Raw genomic sequence first — 19185 nt, forward strand, 5'->3', positions numbered from 1 at the left:
CTTGGCATTTTTTGAAGAGGGGGTAATATTATGCATGTGTATAGAATGAAGTGAGTAACCGATTCTGGAACTTTCGGGGTAGTGTACGCTGATGACGAATAAAACCTTAAAAACCAGGTTGGGCACAAGCCCATTTAATTCGGAAATCACGTTTTGTCAATGGAAGGAACTTTTAGCGTCACGTCTTTTTTTTTAAGGCATAACTTGTTTTTATATTAAAGCTCGATTTAAAATAGGATAGCTGAAAATATTTTGGACCGATAAGACATTCATGTGAAAGTTGTGGGGGAGCTAATGTATTCATTTACGCGTTTTTTCATTTCCCGTATTAAATAATTATTGAATGTTTATGGGTTAGGCATGGCCAGTCTTGAAACAAAGACGAGGAAGTAACCCCTGCTAGGAAGGAACTGTCTGATGAAGTAAATATTCTTGATAGAAAGTATTTTAGGAATTCACCACATAAATGAAAGCCACCAGCAGTGATTGTAAAGAATGGGACCAGGTTGCTTACAAATCATTGCTTCATCTTTGTGTCACTCTAGGCAGATTCTCACTGCTCTGGGCTTTTTATAAAGTAAAATTTGAGTATGCTCTGTTTGACAGGATTATTCATTCAATAAAATAATTCATTGAGATTCTACCATGTACTTGTTCTAGGCAGTAGAGATTCACTGAATAAAAACCCCAAATCCTAGTGGCATAGAACTTACATTCTGGTAGGAAAACTGTAATAAGCAAAAAAATAAGGAAAATTATGGAGGAAAAAATAAGTATTGTTACCAGGAAGGCAAATGAGGTCCACATAGACTGATGATGAAAGCAACATTTGAGGAGATACTTTTACAAGTTGAGAAAGAACTATACTCTCTAGTGGAAAAAGTTTTTAGTTAGTGGGAATGGCAAGGACAAATGCTCTAAGGTGGGAATATGACAATGTACTAGGAATACATATAGAGTAGACAGCAAGAATGAAAATGGTAAAGATGCAGAGATGAGCTTATATCAGATATGGGAGACCTTTAAGTTACTCAGCATAAAGAACTAGTTATTGAGCCTGTGCTGCATATACCTGTAATCCCAGCTACTGGGGAGGCAGGAGGATTACAGTTTCAAGATCAGCCTCCCGCACAGTAGCTAGAGCCTATCTCAAGACAAAACAAAACAAAAGAAAAAAGGACTGGAGATGTAGTTCAATGGTTAGCAACCCTGGGTTTAATCCCTAGTACCAAAAAAGAAAAAAAAAAAAAAGAATTATTGCTTGACAATTTTTTGTGTTAGTTACAGGTGTTGGTAAGTGGAGTGTTAAGATTTTGGTAGTGTTACACTTTTTTCACTTAAAATTACAGAAGCAGCATCACCACTATTTTCAGCACCTGAAAAAAGGCTCAAAGTTGTCTTTTGTGTCAGATTTCCTCTGAATCTTGCATTTTAACTTAATTGGTCAAAAAATTTTACATTTTCTTGTGTGTTTATATTAACATCAAGTAATTTCTCTCTTTAAAAAGTCTTCACCAAATTTGATGTAAGCTTAGTAATACGAACATGTTTGTAGCTGTGAGAAACCTGGGCATTTTAGTCAGTGATACTTGCATATCCCAATTTGATAAACAGAACCATACTTTTACTCCTCAAAAAGGATGAAGAGTAGATGAAATCGATGAGGCTAGGTCCAGATGACTAAAGACCTTGTGCTTGGATCTCTGTTTTTAAACTGGGACCTTATCTAGTCAATTTGTGTTTTAGAGTCATTACTCTGAGTGATGAATGGGCTATGATTTTAAGAGGGAAAAGACTAGAAGTTGGGAGACTAATTTGCTTGCGTCTTTGCAAAAGATAACTAAGATAAATTGTTTTGGAGATTGAAAGATTGAAAAGGGGTAAAAATTTGAGAAATATTTATGAGGTCATTTTGGCAGGACTTGGTGACTAGATGTGAAGATTGAGAAAGATAACTTTAAAAGGATTTCCAAACTTCTAGGAGGTATGATTGGGACAATACAGGTACCACCGAGGTAGTCAATAAACAGTATTTGGGGTATATTTTTTATTCAATGAAATTTTATGTAGTTTGTCATATAATTTTGTACCATTCTCTTTATGTTTCTAGGTATTTATAATTTTTATAACTGTAAGAAGATTCTCTTTTTCTCTTAAAAATTCTTGTTATTACTCTGAAGGAAAAGGTACTGATTTTTGGTTGGTCTTCAAATCAGGCTACTTATCAAAATCTCTTAGTAATTCTAACAGAGTCTTGTTTATTCTCTCAGACTTTCTACCTATATATTATGTGCAATAATTTTATCTTCCAATATTATCTTATTAGCATAATCTCAAAAATATGAAAAATCATGATAACATTGAATATCTTTAGTGAGAATGACCAGTATATTTTTTTGGTGGGTGGAGTACCAGCGATTGAACTTGGAGGCACTCAACCACTGAGCCACATCCCCAACCCTTTTTTGTATTTTATTTAGAGACAGGGTCTCCCTGAGTTGTTTAGCTCCTGGCTTTTGCTGAGGCTGGCTTTGAATTCGAGATCCTCCTGCCCCAGCCTCCCAGCCTCTGGTATTACAGACGTGGCCACTATGTACGGTCTAGTATTTTTAAACAGTATAATTTGTACTATTGACTTGTTATAAATATTTTTATCATGTTTAGGAGGTTGTTCTTTATAGCTATTTTTTTTCACGTCTGCTAAAAATGATCACATGTTCATGTTTATAAATTTTATTTTCCTCTTTAAAATAATTCAGTGAATTATGTTGCATTTTTTCCTTGGAAGAATAATTACGTAATACTAATTGAGCATTTGTCATATGCCAGGCACTATTTTAAGGACTCTACCTACCTATTTAATATTCATAACAGCTCCATGCTATAGATACTGTTATAATCATCATTTTACAGATGCAAAAAAACTAAGGGAAAGATGAAATAATTTGCACACAGGCAGTGGTAATAGACCTTGATTTGCTGTGTTGTAGGTTTTGATTTTCTGATATTTTATTTAGATATTATATTTATGTTTTTAAGTGAGACTTTCCAATATTTTTTCCTTATTCTCACTTGGAATTTTGATATATGTTACTTTTGAAAAATGAATTGCAGTGTTTCATCTTTTTTTTTTTAATGGTATGGAATAATGAGAATCATAGGAATTACTTGATCCACATAGGATGAATACAACTGGTGTATAAAATCAAGCTTAATAGCTTTTTTAATGGTAGCTCTTCCACTACATTTCTAATTTCTAATAAGATTATAAGTCAATTTTTTCTACCCGTAGTTATTTTTGGAAAAAATTATTTAGCATACCAAATGTTTTCTAGCTTTAAAAACTTATTGATATGAAGTTGCATTTAGTTTTTCATTCTCTTAATTTCTTCCTTGTTTCAAATTTCCTTTTTCATTCTAATGTCTTTTTTTTCCTTGTTTATACTTTCTAGGGACTTATCCATTTTATGCAGCTTTTCATAAGAACCAACTTTCATTTTGTTAACTCTTGTTTTCCATTTATTTTAGAATCATTAATTTTGCTTTGGCTTTATTAATTCTATCCGTATACAAAGCTTTTTTTCCCCCTAGTTTTGTAGAAGTTGAAAATATGGAAACATCTTCCATATTTTATTTTTACAGAGAATGTTTACTTTATTTACCCCAGTAAATTTTGAAAAACCTAAGGTGAGAATCTGCATTTTACCTTAAAAAGAAAGTCATTTTAACCAGTCAGGAAAATATATTTGAAAAATTCTGGTGTTTATCAAATATCTACTGAGTGCAGTAATGTTTTCAAAGAGGTTATACCCTGGAGAACCAGAATAAGTGCTATTAAGAGAAATAGAGAATGTTGTAGGAATACACATTTTTTTTTTGTAGGATAAAATATTAACTATTCAGTTCTTTCATTCTTTGAGGATTGGCATACAATCTCTCCTCTTTGATAACTTTTATTACTGTTTGTACTTTGTATTTGGCTTAGGTATTTTCCATAATTTATAGTTCAGAAAATAGGTGTCAAGAAGTAAACAACACTTGCTTAGGATCTTACAACACAAGTTTGTACTAGTTCCCTTATTTGTTCTGGAAAAACCCAAAACACACTGTCTTCAATCCTTAAAATATTTTTAAATGAAAATAAAAAGTTTAATCTCTTGTAAACAGAGTTTAAATTATGTTAAATGAATCAGACTAGATGAAGACATGAATTATAGTTTGTACAATACTGAATATTGTAATATGAGAATTGTACCAGAATTGTAAACAGGGTCAGGTGTTCATTCATTCATCCACCATGTATTTAATGAATACTTAAGTGCATGTACATTTCTAGATTCTGAGGATATGGCAGTGAACCAAATAGACAAAAAATTCTGCCCAGGTAGAGTTTTCATTTTACTCTCTTGTCTGGTTTTTTGTTCTTAGTTTTTGTCTTTCCCTGCAGTGCTGGGGATTAAATAAAGGACCCCATACATGATAGGCAAGTGTTCTACCACTGAGCTTCAATTCCAGCCATGAGTTTTTATTTTATTGAGAGAGAAGGATAATAATTTAGACACATAAGTAAATATGTGAATGTTAGTAATAAGAGTTATGGAAGGAGACCAAGGGAAGTGGAATAGGAACTATCAAAGTCAAATTAAGGTGTTGCAATATTTAGTAGGTAAAATGTTAATTGGTTTTTGCTGAATAACAAAATCACCTCAAAAATCAGTGGTTGAAACAATGAGCATTTATTTCTTGCCCACAGGTATGTGGGTTGATCTAGCCTGACTTGTCTGGGTGACTCTTCTCAGTCATTTCCTGGGAAGGTGCAGTTATCTGGAGTTCTGTTTTAGTTATTTAACATAACATCCTTTTTATATCAAGCAGGCTATTTAATTTAATATTGATAATTAAAGGAGAGGTCAGAGCTGAGGAAAAACAAACAAAAACGAAGTGATGTAGAAAGTCAGTATGGATAGAGAAGACACATCTAAGATCTAAACCCCAGGGTACTTAAGTATTTAGAGGTTGGAGAGATGTGGAAGAAACAGCAAAGGAAATGGAGAAGTTTACTGCCAGAGAACACAAGTGCTGTCTTGACACCCTGTCCATCTTGACTTTTGAAGGAGTACCTGGGCTGCCTTTTGACTTCTTAAGGAGGATTCTGGGTTAGCAGAGAGGGTACTCTTAATCTATTGATAAACCTCCTCTTTACTTCTGCCTCCAGAGATCTTGAGGTATGCAGAAGGGTAGGTGACATGGTTCTTTAGATCAATATTGAGTGCTTCTTTGTGCATGGCAGTCTGTGCCTGTAATCTCAGCTATCTGGGAGGTTGAGGTGTGAGGATTGTGAGTTCAATGCTAACCTGGGTAATTCATTGAGATCCCACCTCAAAAAGGAAAGGAAAGAAAAATAAATATTGGGTCTTCAACTGTGTCAGGTGGTATTCTAGGCACTGGGGATACAAAAAAGATTTAAATAGTTCAGTGACACATGCCAGTAATCTCGGTAACTTGAGAGGCTGAGGCAGTAGTAGAGCAAGTTTGAGACCAGCCTGGGCTACTTTGGGAGTTCCAGTCTCAAAAAATAAAATGAACTGGAGTAACTCAGTGGTAGAGTGCCCTTGGGATTAAGCCCCAGTACTGCAAAAAAAAAAAAAAAAAAAAAAAAAAAAAAAAATTGAAAAAGAAAAAGAATTCTCTGACTTTGTAAGACTTACTTTCTAGTGGGAACATAAAGCTAAATCTAAAACTAGGGGATTGATTATTCAGTGGGCATAACAGATAGCACCAGTTTCATTGGCCCAGGTTTCAGAATTTCAAGCCAGTTAAATTCAGTGATAGAAAATAGACATTGGTCCAGGCATCATGTCATTTAGATACCATGTCCTTACCATAGCTAAAACCATTTAAATACTGATATCAAACAATTTTTACCCTTATACAGAATCAGAAAACAAAGTCTTTATAAAATTAGTGTGAGCTCCCATTTTTCAGAAATCAAAATTCTTCCTTTGCACTTATAGTCATGTGTCAAATAAAAGGTTGGTCAATGATAGATACATATATGATAGTGTTCCTTAAGATTATAATGGAACTGAAAAATTCCTATCACCCAGTGACATCCTAACTCTCATAACATCATAACTCAGTGCCTTATTCACATGTTGTACATATTAAGTACATAATATTTTGTAATAAACTGTTACTCTTTCTATATTTTCACTCTACTTTTATTGTTACTTTAGTACTTACTAATACTTATGAAAGTAACAATTTTAAAATTAAGTTTTAAAAAATTAAACTATAAATTGGTATGACATGACATGTTATGCTGGCAGCAGCTTCACATTTTGGATTTATCAAGTCTTCATTTTCTCAGGGGACCATGTCTAGTGATTGACCTATGCCATCTAGGTTTTTGTAAGCACCTCTGTGATGTTGCATGACAGTGAAATCACCTGTGGACATATTTGTCAGATATCTCTGTTACCAAGCAGGGCATGTCCATTTTACTCTATAATTCTGCTTTCTTTCCTGTCTATCAAGTATTAAAATTTAGCTACTATGTAAATGATTCATCAAACTGTACAATTCACTTTCTCACTTTTCAAATTGCTGATCTTTGCATATATTTCAGAGAATATCTCCAGGTTAAGATATTGGTTAGTTTTTTTTTTTAAGTTGTAGATGAACATAGAACCTTAATTTAATTAAATTAATTAATTTATTTTTATTCAGTGCTGAGGATTGAACCCAGTACCTCACACATGCTAGCAATTGCTGTACCACTGAGCTATAACCCCAGCCCCTGGTTAAATTTGTTTTCTCCTGTTCACATCTGATTTATCCAAGTCAGAATATCACCTTGCTTTTTTTTTTTTTTTTTTTAATCCAAATACTGCCCATTGTTTCTGGGTCCACTTTTATAGATTGGTAAAGATGAAAGTGACATACATTAATTTTAAGTTAGGGTAAAGTAATTATTTTAACTTTAATTACCATTTCTTATAGACCTTCCTACTTAGTACAGAGCAAGGTCTCTTGCATTTTAAAATGTCTAGTCCTTTAAAAAGACCCAGTCACATATGAAATGGGTAAATATATTTTAAAAAGACCCAGTCAAATATGAAATGGGTAAATATCTGTTTCCTGAATTAAAATGTGAAGTTGTTTTCCAAGATAGTTGTGTCTAGAATAGAGTTATGTACATTTCCAGAGATAAGTGAAACTGTTGAGGTGTGGGAACAAATATTAAAGCTTTTCATTTTTACTCTTTTATATCATTTTTAAATTTTTACGTTATAGTAATACCTGCATGTAATTCATAAATGTATTGATATTCATACATGTTCAATGTGTTCTCAGATTTTTTTTACAACTTTATGAATAAGGGACAAAAAAATTTGGACTTCTTTTCCAAAAATATTTTACCTTGAGAGATCATTTGGATGGACATGAATTATTCATCTTAGTACCACATACAGTATCCCATACCTAATAGTTGTGAATTGCTTTGTTGAAGAGAAAAACTTAGCAAAAACTAACATGACTAATGTACTATGAAATATTAAGATATGATTACATTTACATTCTTATTTAACAGTAAGATCATGTAGTTTTCTCTCTGCATTTGTCTGCTTATTGTTTAGTCTAGCACTTATCTGTATACTAAGCTTAATGAATTCAAATATGGCACTAGAAATATAGGACATAGTAGAAAGAACATGCAATTCGCAATAAATTCCTGCTCTTATGATTTATTCGCTCTAATGAGAACTCTCAAAGTCTCAGTTTTATTATTTTTGAAATAGATTGTAGTAGTATCTTTCAGAATTTTATGAAGATCAAATGTTTATTCAGTATATATGAGTACATAGCCTAGAGCTGACATGAAGGAGCTGATGAGAATCTCTACTTTCAGTGAACCCAAAGTTAATATACATAGGTAGTTTTATGTGAAGGGAAACTCTTCATAACCAAAAGCTTAATCTTCTACCTCTCACCTTACAAATGTATGCCTTTCTAAGATGCCATGAGCAGCCAGTTTCATTACATGCGTGGGTCAAGTTGGAGGTGGATAAGGTAGACCTAAGAATTGGTAGGGGAAGAACCCCAGGTATACAAGAAGAGTTCTCCACTCCCTATTATGTTTATTATCTTTATGTGTAACATATCTCAGTGTTACTCTTTCTTTGTGATTATTGTCTAATTGCAATGAGTCTAATTTTTAATTTGCTGAAGATATTTCAGTTTGGAGAATATGCTTAGGAGTGGTACATGCTCCTTTCATTGGTTCCTACCTAAATTTCTAAACAGTGGTGCTAGCTTGTGCGCATGTACGCACGTTCTCTCTCTCTCTCTCTCTCTCTCTCTCTCTGTATGTGTGTGTGTGGGGGTGGGTGGGTAGGGGGGTCCTGGGGATCAAACTTAGGGCCACAACCATGCTTGGCAAGTTCTTTACCACTGAATTACATTTACAACCCATAACAGCTTGGTTTTAGCAGTGCTATTTGTAAATGCTTGAAACATGTCTAAATGTCTTAATTTTTTTTTTCTTTTTGGGGGAGGGAGTCAGGTAAATCCTAACCTGTGCATACCTATTATAGATATATTCCAAATATTCAAAACAAACATGCATATATGTCATATGCACATGTATATTTTAAATGTACATATTATGTAGGTTTGCCTCTTTTAAGTCCAGAAGTAAATGACTTAATAGATTTAAATAGAATTAAAAACTTGCTCTGACAAGATGCTGATTTTGCCTTAGACAAGCAAGTGTTCTTTATTGGTAGATTTGTAACAAGGGGGCAATGTGTATACATTTCAAGCCTCTTACTTCCTGTTTTGAATTGCTATATGTTGCTAACAATGATCTTTGCAAAGTAGAAAGAGTAGAGATAGACATTGGTTTTGAAGGGGCAGAAATATGTAATCAAAATTTCTGATAAATTTTGCAGAGATTTTTCTAATTATCATTCTTATAATTTGCTTGAGTCACCTATATATTTATTCTTTGCGTCCAAATAATGTTTTGGCCACTCTTGTTTAGGTGAGTTCATTTTATGACCTTGCCAGGAAGTTAAATGAAAATGGAAAATTTAGAAAACCAAATAATGACTATATTTTGTTCATTCTTAATCCTGCTACACAAAATAATCACGAAATTTGTAATTCTTTTGAGTCTAATTGATGATATTAGAAGGTGGAGTCTTTGAAAGGTAAATTATATCACTGGAATACAGCCCTCATGAAAGTGATTGTAAAAGGACCAAAGAGAGCTCTTTTGCCCTCTTTCTACAAGAATACAAGAAATGCAGTCGGTAGTCTGCAACCCAGAAAAGTGCCTTCATCAAAACTAACCATGCTGGCATCTTGATCTTGCATTTTCAGTCTCCAGAACAGAATTTCTGTTGTTTATATAAAGGTACCAATCTATAGTACTTTGTTATACCCACTCCAATGACTAAGACACATAATATTCAAGAAAACCACCAAGAATGGCTATTGCTATTTGTCTAGCAGATATATAACAATAGATAAAATTTTGGTTAAAAGGAACTTGTATCTTGTATATTCGTAGGAACTATTTTGTTTAAGACTTGAAGTAGCTAATATCTCATATCTCATATCTCTGAGGAGTTTTTTAAAAAAAATCTTGTGGTAAAATCTACTAGAAGTAATAGCTAACAGTGTCAGAATCTGCTTGTTAACAAAATCATGAACTTCTGGAGTATGTTAATTCAATGTTGATGTAGTAAATCTAACTATCTAAAATAACTGTCAAATTTTTATCAAGCTGCGTGTTTGAGGTTGTTTAATGTAGGATTGTATGTAATAGCAAGATGTATAAAAAATTCCCAAACACAGCTAAAGTTTTTATTAGTAATCTGGTAAAAAATGATACATTCAAACAATGACAAATGATGCGGATTAAAGAATATTTATACAAATGATGCAGATTAAAGACTATAAAGATTTTATGTACTGATATAAAAGTGCACAGTGCTGAACAATACATACTAAATTAAAATTTGAATTGTGTATAGTATATTTGAAAAATAATTTTTGTCCCATTTCTTAAATCTCATTCTTATTGTTCTCTTTCTTATAATAGCATTTGTCCATCATCATAGAATTAGAGGAAAAGTAATCTAATTTTGCTGTAAAACTAAACAGTTAAATGATGAAGATGGTTATGATAGGAACACCTTTTAATAGTGCTTAAATGTGTTCAGCAACTCAGGTACCATCATTATCTTCATTTTTCAGATAAACTGAAGCACAGAGAATATTAATTCCCCATGAGGTTAAACAACTAGTGTGTTTCAGAGCGGCCTATTTACCCTTGTAGAGTGATTCCAAAATTTTTGTGCTTATTACTAGTCTTTCAAGTTTTGACTTTAATGGAAATTGAATGAAATACTTTGTTGTTTCACTTTATTGTGGACAAATATTTTGTTGTTTGTGTTTCTGTATGCTACACAATAATCAGTGTGACCTTATTTTTTCACAATCTGTTTTATATCCACATAATCTTCTTAACTCATTCATTTATCTCTGGTTCTCAACCCAGGCAATTTTGTACTGCAAGGGATTTTTTACAATATCTGGAGAAATCTTTAGTTGCCCCAGTAGGCTGAATGGTGTGGAGAAGCTGCTAAACATCCTAAAAATGCATAGACAACTTTACATATTAAAGAATTATTCAGCCCAGAATGTCAGTTGTTCTAAGATATAGTTTGTATAAGAGGAGTTCTTAATAACTAAATCTGCTGAAAATACCAAAAATATATTAATTACTTTGTTTTTTTCAATCTAGTAGCATTGAGAAAAGTATGAACTCTGTTTTTTGCCTTGATACTCACTTTTTCCTCTTGGCATTGTGTAATCTGTAAGTGCCAGAATTGACAAGGGTAGACGATTCATGGAACATCCATCTACCCATTGAAATGTGAACTTATTGGCATATTAGAGTCTCTAACTGGGTCAGGTGACTTAGTCAAGATAAACATATGAATGAATATTTACAAAAATGTGTCCACAGATCTTTTAGGGAAGTGACAGTAGAGCCACAAATTAAATGTTAGTGATTATTAAACAAGAGCTCTTTCTGCTTTGATGTGAATAAGCACAGCTTTAAAAATGGAAACTGAAACCACTTTTACAACTGAAATATGTTTGTTTTAATTGTGATAAATGAGGAAAAGTGGGAGTTGAGAGCTTGTATAGAGGGAACAGTCAGAAAGGTATTTTACCAATTACCAAGATATGGATGGCAATACTTTATTTTTCCACCAATAAAGCTCAACTTACAGATATAATTAGATAAATGTGTGTTCTTTAAATTGATAATGAACTTCAGGTTGCCCTCCAATCAACCTATAGGAACCTGAATGGGTTCCTGCGATAAAGCAGTTCCTCAGTTCCGGGAAGGCAGAATAAATTTTGTTTTCTTGCCAACAAGGAAATTCTGTTGAAAGAATATTTCAGGGGAAACTAGATTCACCCTCCTGTGTTAACCCTGATTTTAAAGGTTTCCCGTAGCCTTTTCTAGAATGTTAAGAACCTTTGGATTATTTTAGAAGTATAGTGGTAACTTTCAGGTTTCTACTTCTTTTCAGTTACTAGATACTTAGGCCTTCCTCCTCAGCCTTTTCATACTGTAAAGTGCTACTACTGCTGCTGCTATTACCTGTAGTGTTTGCCACAACCTGCTCAGCTACTGGGGCAGAATGAGATTGATAATTCCTCTCTTCTGGAAAATCTTTCATCAGAGATTAATGTCAGGTTGTATTTTAAGCAGGCTGAAAAAGAAAACCACTAGCCTTAACTCTGTTCATTCAGGATCTAAGTGTTTTCTGATTTATTAAAGCTGAACAGCGAACAACTTAGCAGAGGCCTCCCATCTTCTACCTCGTAAACAGAAGATTTTCCTCCTTTTCATATTTGCTGTGACCTCTACAGTAACAGATTAAAAGGAAGACCTTATCAGAGAGGAAAGTCTCCACATCTGAGCTTTTATAAATTCTAGAAATCACGAAATTGTTTTATTAGAAAAGGCATACATTTGTAAATTCAGACTATGAATTAATACCTGAATTGTTTGTTTTCATTGAAATACCCAGGTTTATAGAAATCATAAAAGTAGTTTGATCACAGTCACAAAATTCTCAAAGCTGTGTCCTTTCCTGTACAGCTTTATTAAAGAGATGTTGTAAGATCTGATCTCATATAAGTGACTAACAAGATTTATCCAATGTCTGTCTGCTTCATTATTAGCTGAAGACTGTATCTTTTGTCAATAATTGAACAGAGAATGAAGATTTAACTTTGACTTTGCTTATCAAGTTTTAAAAATAAGAGTAAAACTATAAAATAATTTACCGAGGAGAACTAAATTTGCATAGGTGAGTTGTAATATGGATAACAAGAATTGTTTTGTTGAGGACTAGTAAAAAATTAGAAGTATTAGAAAATTTTCTATTTTAAATGAGGAAATTAGAAGAAGGTGTGTGTGTGTGTATGTTGGGTATCATGTATCTTTGCATTTTTGTTTCAAGTAAGACATCAATATCAAACTGTTAGAGAATTATTCTTTTCTGTCAAGACTTTTTGTATTACTTAATTGTTGGTATTATCAAATATAGAATAGCAGTAGTATCACAGTAAGGAATAACTGTTTTGCAGATGATCTCCACGTTTTTTTTTTAGCCCTCATACCAGTGCGAGCTGCCTCCTCCTGTTCTAAGCTCTCTAGTAAGAAGATACTCAGACCTCCAGACTTACAAGAGTTCAAATCCTGCAGTTATCTCTTTGTGTTAAATTAGCTTTAGGGCTTTTAAGTGGGAACAACATTATATAAAACAATGATTCTGTGAGTTAATACTGTCTGAATTCTTAATTGGTGATTTACAGTTGATTTTGTGGAATATATTTTCTCGATTTGGGAATTACCTATGCTGCATTGCCTTTTAGTAATATGCCTGCAAAAAACTGTACCAATCTGATTTATGGGCATATATTAAATATACTATTAGATATACTGGCTCTCTAGTTACTGAAATAAAGTTGTTATAGAAGCAGTAAATGAGAAACTTTATCCAGTCTCATGCTTGGCTGCAAAGCAGTGTGGATCTGTTTTGTTTATGATGTTGCTGCCACTTTCTTTTCCTCATCATTTCTTCCTTTGCCCCAGAGTACTTATCAATAGTTATACGTATGCTTGCTTTAATACATTCTGGACTTAAAAAGAGAAATCAGGAAGAAAAACCAGCCTAGCAGAGGACACTGGGTCTAGAGGCTTGAACGCTTAATAAAGGAGATCAAATGAGACTAACTTTGGAAGAGTTCTTGGAATAAATAGCTGTATAAATAAATGAATACTAATGATACTCTATGCCCTTTTTGTTCTCATTTGTGTTATCTCAGGACTTTTTTTTTCCTTCAGGAAACATCCACAAAATCCATTGGTATCCGAACCAAAGATGTATAAGACCTCTTTATATCCCCCACATATTTATAGAGTTATACAATCATAATTTTGAGTAAAGTGACTACATGTCAGTTTTAGACTAAAAGAAAGTAAAATAATTAATACTATTAAGGTTGTGTAGAGCAGAAACAGATACCTCTAGGGGAAATAAATTATTACAAACCTTTCAGGAAGCCATTTGGAAATATGTCCTAGTCTTAAAATGCATTTTGACCTAGAAAATCTTCTGAGAATTTATTGAAAGGAAATAATCATAAATATAGAAAAAGTGTTATGAACAATGGAGTCTACCGTGGAGAAATATGAGAACTGTATTGTCCAACTATTAGAAAATTCATCAAGGAAACCCCAATCAACTGTTGTGTACTTCAAAAATGTTTACTAGGAGGCTAAAATAAAATGAAAAGTGCTTTTTATGTAACAGTGGTTTAAAAAAAATGGGCTAGACTATTTTCTATTCAATATGATTATAAATTGATGAAATATACCTATGCCTGGAAAAAAAGTACGTTAAGTATAGGCAGAAATTGTGTTTGGATGATGAAACTATTTTTCTTCTTTTATAGCAGTTTCAAAAAGTTTTAATGATTGTATAATTCTTACAGTAGGGAGAAAGAAAATAACTTTCCTAATTAAAAATATTACTTTCCTTACAGCTTTTTAAGTAGCAGTAGTAAAAGTCAGTTTGCAAGCATTGGAAGACTTATAAAGAAAGGTACATTGTACAACATGGAATCTTTACCAGAAGAATTTTTTGTGAGGTAAGGGATAGGTTGACAAAAACCAACTTCATCTGTTACATTCCAAAGGCATGACGTTTGACTTTTCCATGTAACGTTGGGAATCTGAATGAATGAATTAGCTATCCTTATGTTTCAAGATAGTTTAGCTATTTTGATTAGTGGGGGACATTGGACTGGTTGAAATCTAATTTTAAACATCTCTAGGGATCATACCAGAACTATTAAAAAATGTACTATGACTTGCTACACTTGGGATGTTCTAAAAAAAAAAATAACTTGAACATATACCTACTTATACTTACTGTGTATGAGACATTATTTTAAAGCTTTTACAAATACTCATTCATATAAAGCTCATAAAAACTCCTTGGAGTGGATGCTCTTATCTTCACTTTATAGAAACTAACTTAAGCATAACACAGAAGACCCTGTGGCAGTCTGTTCCTTCCAACCAGTGCAAATTCAGCCTGCCTGTATGTCTTCTATATAATGTTAAATAGCAGATTAGTATTTGATATCTTTTTCCATCCTTGAATTGTCTCATACAGTAAGCAATGTGACATCTTAATTTATTTCACAAGCATTTACTGTGTCCTTGGTGCTGACGGACTAAGACTAAAAATCTGTGTACTTAGGGTTTATAATGCAATAGGAAGATGCATAAAAGGAACTGTATCTGTAGGCAAAGTGTATATTAGAGATGCTGTGGCTATGTATGAGAAGGAACAATAATTATTGACTAGGGATTGAGTGAGTTTCCACAAAGTTATATTTGAACAGATCTTTAAAAAATGCTGAAGTTTTTTTAATATCAACTTGCTGTTTTCTCTACCATCATCCAGTAAGATCTTACCTTAACTTCTTTTCTTTGAGTCTCTAAAGAGATAGGATTGCTACCAGGATTATCTAAAACTTTAAACAGAATTCAGTTATTAAGTACTATAATTCATGATCTTTGTGAGAAGATGCTCTAAAAATACCTCTGTTATTCATTTAAAGTAGGGATCCTGCTGTGGAGGAGCAGACTGGAGAGGAAACTGAGAATAAGATAGAAAAATCAACCAGTCAACTGGTGAGAGAAAATTTAATTTTCACTTATTTTTAGTTATTAATAATGGTAATTATGTTTGAAAATGTAATGCTTGCTGGGGTTATGGCTCAGTGGTGGAGCACTTGCCTAGCACGGGTGAGGTACTGGGTTTGATCATCTACACCACATAAAAATAAACAGAATAAAGATATTGTGTCCATCTACAAGTAAAAAAAAGTTCAAGAAGAAACGTAATGCTAAATTCAGTCAGTTTAATAATCGTAAAATTTTTTGAATGAGTTCACTTTTCTAAATAAGTAAAATGATCATAATTAAATCTTTCTTCTATGATTGATACTGTATGTCAAGGTTATCATTCTAAATACCAATTCTCACTGGTAGTTAAAAATAGTAGAATATTAAATTGACTCTCCCAGAAACATCTCAACAGTCAATTTTAAGAAATTTTATCGTTTGTGGCCAAACTTGATGGCTCACACTTGTAATCATAATGTGATGAAGGCAGGGGGATTGCAAATTCGAGGTTAGTCTGTGCAACTTAGTGAAAAACTGGCTCAGAAATATTAAAAAAAAAATAAAAAGGCCTGGGGATATACACTCAGTGGCAAAGCACTTAGTATACCATGTGTGAGGCCTTGGGTTTGATCCCCAGTTCTTGTCGGAAAACAAAAGAAAGAAATCACTCTTTGTGCGTGTTTGTGTGTTTGTGTGTGTTGCTGGTGATCAACACATGCTAGCTAAGTGCTCTACCTCTGAGCACATCCCCAGTCATCTCATTTGTCTTTTCAAAGGAAAATTTAAAAAAAAATTCACACATGTAAATGCACTCACATACAAAATTTTATGTATTAAGATTTTTTTGCTGAGTTGTTCCTGAAGTTACTTTTCTTTCTTATTATTATTTTTCCTGTTAAAATTTCTAGGCCTAAATGAGAGGAAAATTCTGAATTATACCTTAATATAAGTTTTTTTTATTGCCAGTGACAAATACTTTAGATTAGTATTTAAATATTTAGATTAAAATATTCATTTGAATATCATGTCATACTTCTTGAAAGTTTTTTTTTTTTTTTTTTGGTACCAGGGATTTAACTCAGAGGCGCTTAACCACAAAGTCACATCCTTAGCCCTTTTTATTTTTTGTATTTTATTTAGAGACAGGGTTTTACTGAGTTGCTCAGGACCTCACTGAGTTGCTCAGGACCTCGCTAAGTTGCTGAGGCTTGCTTTGAACTCTTGATCATCCTGCTTTAGCCTCCCAACCTGCTGGGATTACAGGCATGCACCACCACGCCCAGCGAAAGATTGTTTTTATTTTATTCTTGTTATTTTTGTTTTTGCCTCCCATGTAGCATTTTTCCCCACAAGGTTTTATATAATGATTGATGTCCACTGTTAATAAAGTTTGCAAAGGTTTTTTCAGTAATTTAGGAGAAGAAAATAAAACAATCATAGTATTTACCTACATGAGCTTTTCACTCTAAAAATGTTGCAGAATAAGTACAGTGCATACAAAGGTACATGGGGCTGTACAGTTGATCAGAGGCAAGAACTAAGAGCTTTAGATTCAGAAAAGACATTTCTAGATACAGAATTAGAACAAAAAAAGCAAGGAAGGTGGACACCTTGACTTGAGTTTGACTTAGATGTTAAATCAATTTAAAAATGAATCAAGCATCAAATATTTTGACAACTAACTTTAAAAATTAAAATTAATAAATAAAATGTTGTATGTTGAGTGCATTCACATGTTTGTCTTTATAGTTTAATTTTTCTTGAATTTTCCTTTTTAATTTTAATAAGATTTAGGTATTTAACAGGCATAATGTTTATAGCATTTCCTGTTGAGAAATTTTTATTTCATTGTAATCTTCCTTTGTTTGTAAATTTGCTGCTTAGTATCAGATGCTTCTATAGTGACTTCTTACTGTAGAATTGACCTCTGACAGTGGTCATTATTTATATTTTTTTTCTGGTTATCTAGTGAATTTTTTTTTGAAAAATTTCAAACCTATAAGAAAGTTAAAAGAATATTACAATGAATAGCTGTATACTTTTCATAAAAAATTTAGCAAACTTAGCATTTTTCCAAATTTTTAGATATTTTCATGTATGAAGTACTTTAAAATGTAAAGTATAGTTGTTGAATATGTATGGGATGGAGGAATATTAATTTAAGACAGCTAGGAGAGGAGAATAGGCAGATAATCCTAATATAAACTTTATTGATTCCTAATCACTTTCCTGTTTAATTTGGGTCTGTTAGAGATCTGTTGGTAAAATGCCTTAAACCAGCAGCTCAAACTCTTAAGTAGCTTCTGCAATAAGAGGCTGTTGGTTCTGATCGTTAAAGGCAGTGACCACAATCATATTCCCAAAGCATCTTGTTAAAGTTTTTAGGAAAGCTGTCATTTGTAATATTCCAGGCCCTTTATCCATCTGTGTTTTCTATCAGTTCTTCACAACTAATGTTCATAGATAATTCAGCAGGACTTGATTGTATAGATAGCAATTGACCATTAGTGATGGCCCAATTAGGTCTTTAAAATCAGTTCTATTAAATTAAATTAATTGATTAATTTACTTATTTACTTACTTATTATACTGGAGATTGAACCCAGGGATGGTTTACCATTGAAATGCATCCCCTGCCCTTTTAATTTTTTATTTTGAAATAGTCTTGCTAAATTGCTGAGACTGGCCTTGTACTTACAAATCTCCTGCCTCATCCTCCCAAGTCACAGGGATTGTAGGTGTGCACCCTTGTGCCCAGCAAGAAAAGAGTAGAGAATAATCTATGTAATATTGTAAATTTTTTTTTTTCTTTTTTTGGTACTCAGGATTGAACCCAGCGTTATTTTTATCACTGGTACATCCCAGCCTTTGTAATTTTTATTTTGAGACAGGATTTTGCTAAGGTGCTTAGAGAATAGAGAGAATATCTTATTCTTACTTGTATTTTGTGGGTTTGTCTCAATGATCTACATATAGTAGGAATTTGGTTCTACTTTTTCACTTGTTTTAATCACTAGAATAAATGAGAATATGTAGAATTGTGTAAATTTTTAATGTATAAATGTCTTGTAGGACAAACAGAAAAAGGACATACCTACTGATCTTGTTCCAGTTAACCTACTATTAGAAGTTAAGAAGTTATTAAATGCAATTAATACTCTACCAAAAGGTGTGATTCCTCACATTAAGAAGTTCTTGCAAGAAGATTTTTCATTCCAGACTATGCAGGTAACATAATTTGTCTTTGGGGCAGAAGTTACAGCTCTATGCAAATGATTTTTTTTTTCTTTTTTCTTTCTTTTTTTTTTTTTTTTTTAAAGCTGTACAGTGTGTCTCAGGTCTTAGAATCTTCATTTTACTTGTTTTGTTTTGTTTTAAGAGCTTTATAGTTATACATAGTAGTTGGGTTTATCACAAACTCATACATGCATGGAAATCAATTTCAGTTCATGCCCCCCCACTTTTCCTTCCATCCTCCCTCTCTTCTCCCATTCTCCTTCCTCTACTTTGCTTGACTTCTTTCATTCCTCTGTTAATTTATATTTTATGGGTTCTTTATAGTATTCTATCCTTCCCTCCCCCTTTCCTTTATTTTGCTCTAACTTCTGCATGTGAGAGAAAACATTCAAACTTGAATTTCTGAGTTTGGTTTATTTCATGTAGCCTGATATTCTCCATTTCCATTCATTTACCAGCAAATGCCCATAATTTCATTCTTTTTTTATGGCTGGGTAGAACTCTGTTGTGTGTGGAGATGTATATACCACAGTTTCTTTATCCATTTATCTATTGATGGGCATCTGGGTTGATTCTGTAATTTAGCTCTTGTGAATTTTGCTGCTGTAAATATTGTGCTGGCTGTGTCCCTGTAGAATGCCGATTTAAGA

The 19185-nt window shown here is 32.9% G+C and overlaps 1 protein-coding gene across 8 annotated transcripts in view; it reads left to right on the forward strand.

Annotated features, from left to right (window-relative positions):
* DZIP3 (DAZ interacting zinc finger protein 3) overlaps positions 1–19185 on the forward strand; it is a 110740-nt gene that overhangs the window by 608 nt on the left and 90947 nt on the right. For 5 of the 8 annotated variants that reach the window (XM_079101429.1, XM_079101430.1, XM_079101428.1 and 2 more), the window contains exons 2-4: positions 14146–14250; positions 15232–15304; positions 18371–18526. In XM_079101429.1, coding sequence (XP_078957555.1) covers positions 14219–14250; positions 15232–15304; positions 18371–18526 — 261 coding nt within the window. In that variant the 5' untranslated portion in view covers positions 14146–14218. The remainder of the gene's footprint in view (positions 1–14145; positions 14251–15231; positions 15305–18370; positions 18527–19185) is intronic. The other 3 variants (XM_079101432.1, XM_079101433.1, XM_079101431.1) reach the window with 1 other exon arrangement.

This window comes from Sciurus vulgaris, assembly GCF_902686455.1.
Source record: "Sciurus vulgaris genome assembly, chromosome: 10".
NCBI lineage: Eukaryota > Metazoa > Chordata > Mammalia > Rodentia > Sciuridae > Sciurus > Sciurus vulgaris.